General features: G+C 60.1%; 1 protein-coding gene across 1 annotated transcript in view; it reads left to right on the top strand.

The window, feature by feature from the left end:
- Positions 1-460: 460 nt before the first annotated feature.
- The window catches only part of PPP5C (protein phosphatase 5, catalytic subunit), a gene marked incomplete at both ends in the record, with an annotated part of 2002 nt that continues 1599 nt past the window's right edge, over positions 461-863 (top strand). The window contains 2 exons of the mRNA XM_009889201.1: positions 461-582; positions 695-760. Coding sequence (XP_009887503.1) covers positions 461-582; positions 695-760 — 188 coding nt within the window. The remainder of the gene's footprint in view (positions 583-694; positions 761-863) is intronic.

The following is an 863-nucleotide window of genomic DNA, read 5'->3' as shown; positions in this document are numbered from 1 at the left end:
GGAGGGTCTTTGGGACACCATGAGGGTCTTGGGGGGCACCACAAGGATTTTGGGGTCCCCATGAGGGTCTCAGGGTCCCCATGAGGGTGTTTGCCACCCTGTGAGCATCTCAGGGTCCCCATGAGGGTCTCGGGGACCCCACGAATGTCTCAGGGTCCCCGTGAAGGTCTCGGGGTCCTCATGAGAACCTCGGGGGGACGCCGCGAGGGTCTCAGAAGTCCCCATGAGGTTCTTGGAGACCCTGCGAGGTGTCCCCATGAGGGTACCCAGCAGAGCTTTGGTGTCCCCATGAGGGTCTCCAACCAAGGCTCAGCGTCCCCGGAAGTCTACCGGGCTTCGTCAGGGGCTGGGAGCTTGTGGGGAAGGGTGGAAGAGGCACGCTGATGGCCTTTTGGGGACTTGTCCCCGTTGTCCCCTTGCGTCATCGGACACCGTGTGTGGGCGTGTGTTTGTTTTACAGCCATCGAGGACGAGTACAGTGGCCCCAAACTGGATGGTGGCAAGGTGACGTTGGCTTTCATGAAGGAGCTGATGCAGTGGTACAAGGAGCAGAAGAAACTCCACAGAAAATGTGCCTACCAGGTACCCCAGTTCCCCCAGTTCCTCTCCCAGTTCCCCCACCGGGCTCTTCCCTGTCCTCAAGTGCCACACGTCCCCCTCCTCGTCCCTCTCTGCTGACCCTTTGTCCCTGCAGATCCTGGTGCAGGTGAAGGAGGTTCTGGCCAAGCTCCCCACGTTAGTAGAAACGACGTTGAAGGAGGTGGGTGCCGGTGCCACTCTGTGTGTCTGTGTCTGTGTGACAATGTCCCCAAGCGGTGACGTTCCATCCTGGCTCATCCCAACCGCAGACGGAGAAGGTGACG

The sequence above is a fragment of the Charadrius vociferus genome, unplaced genomic scaffold, assembly GCF_000708025.1.
Source record: "Charadrius vociferus isolate BGI_N301 unplaced genomic scaffold, ASM70802v2 scaffold2301, whole genome shotgun sequence".
In the NCBI taxonomy this organism is placed as follows: Eukaryota; Metazoa; Chordata; class Aves; order Charadriiformes; family Charadriidae; genus Charadrius; species Charadrius vociferus.
This window is presented reverse-complemented; position numbering and strand designations above follow the sequence as displayed.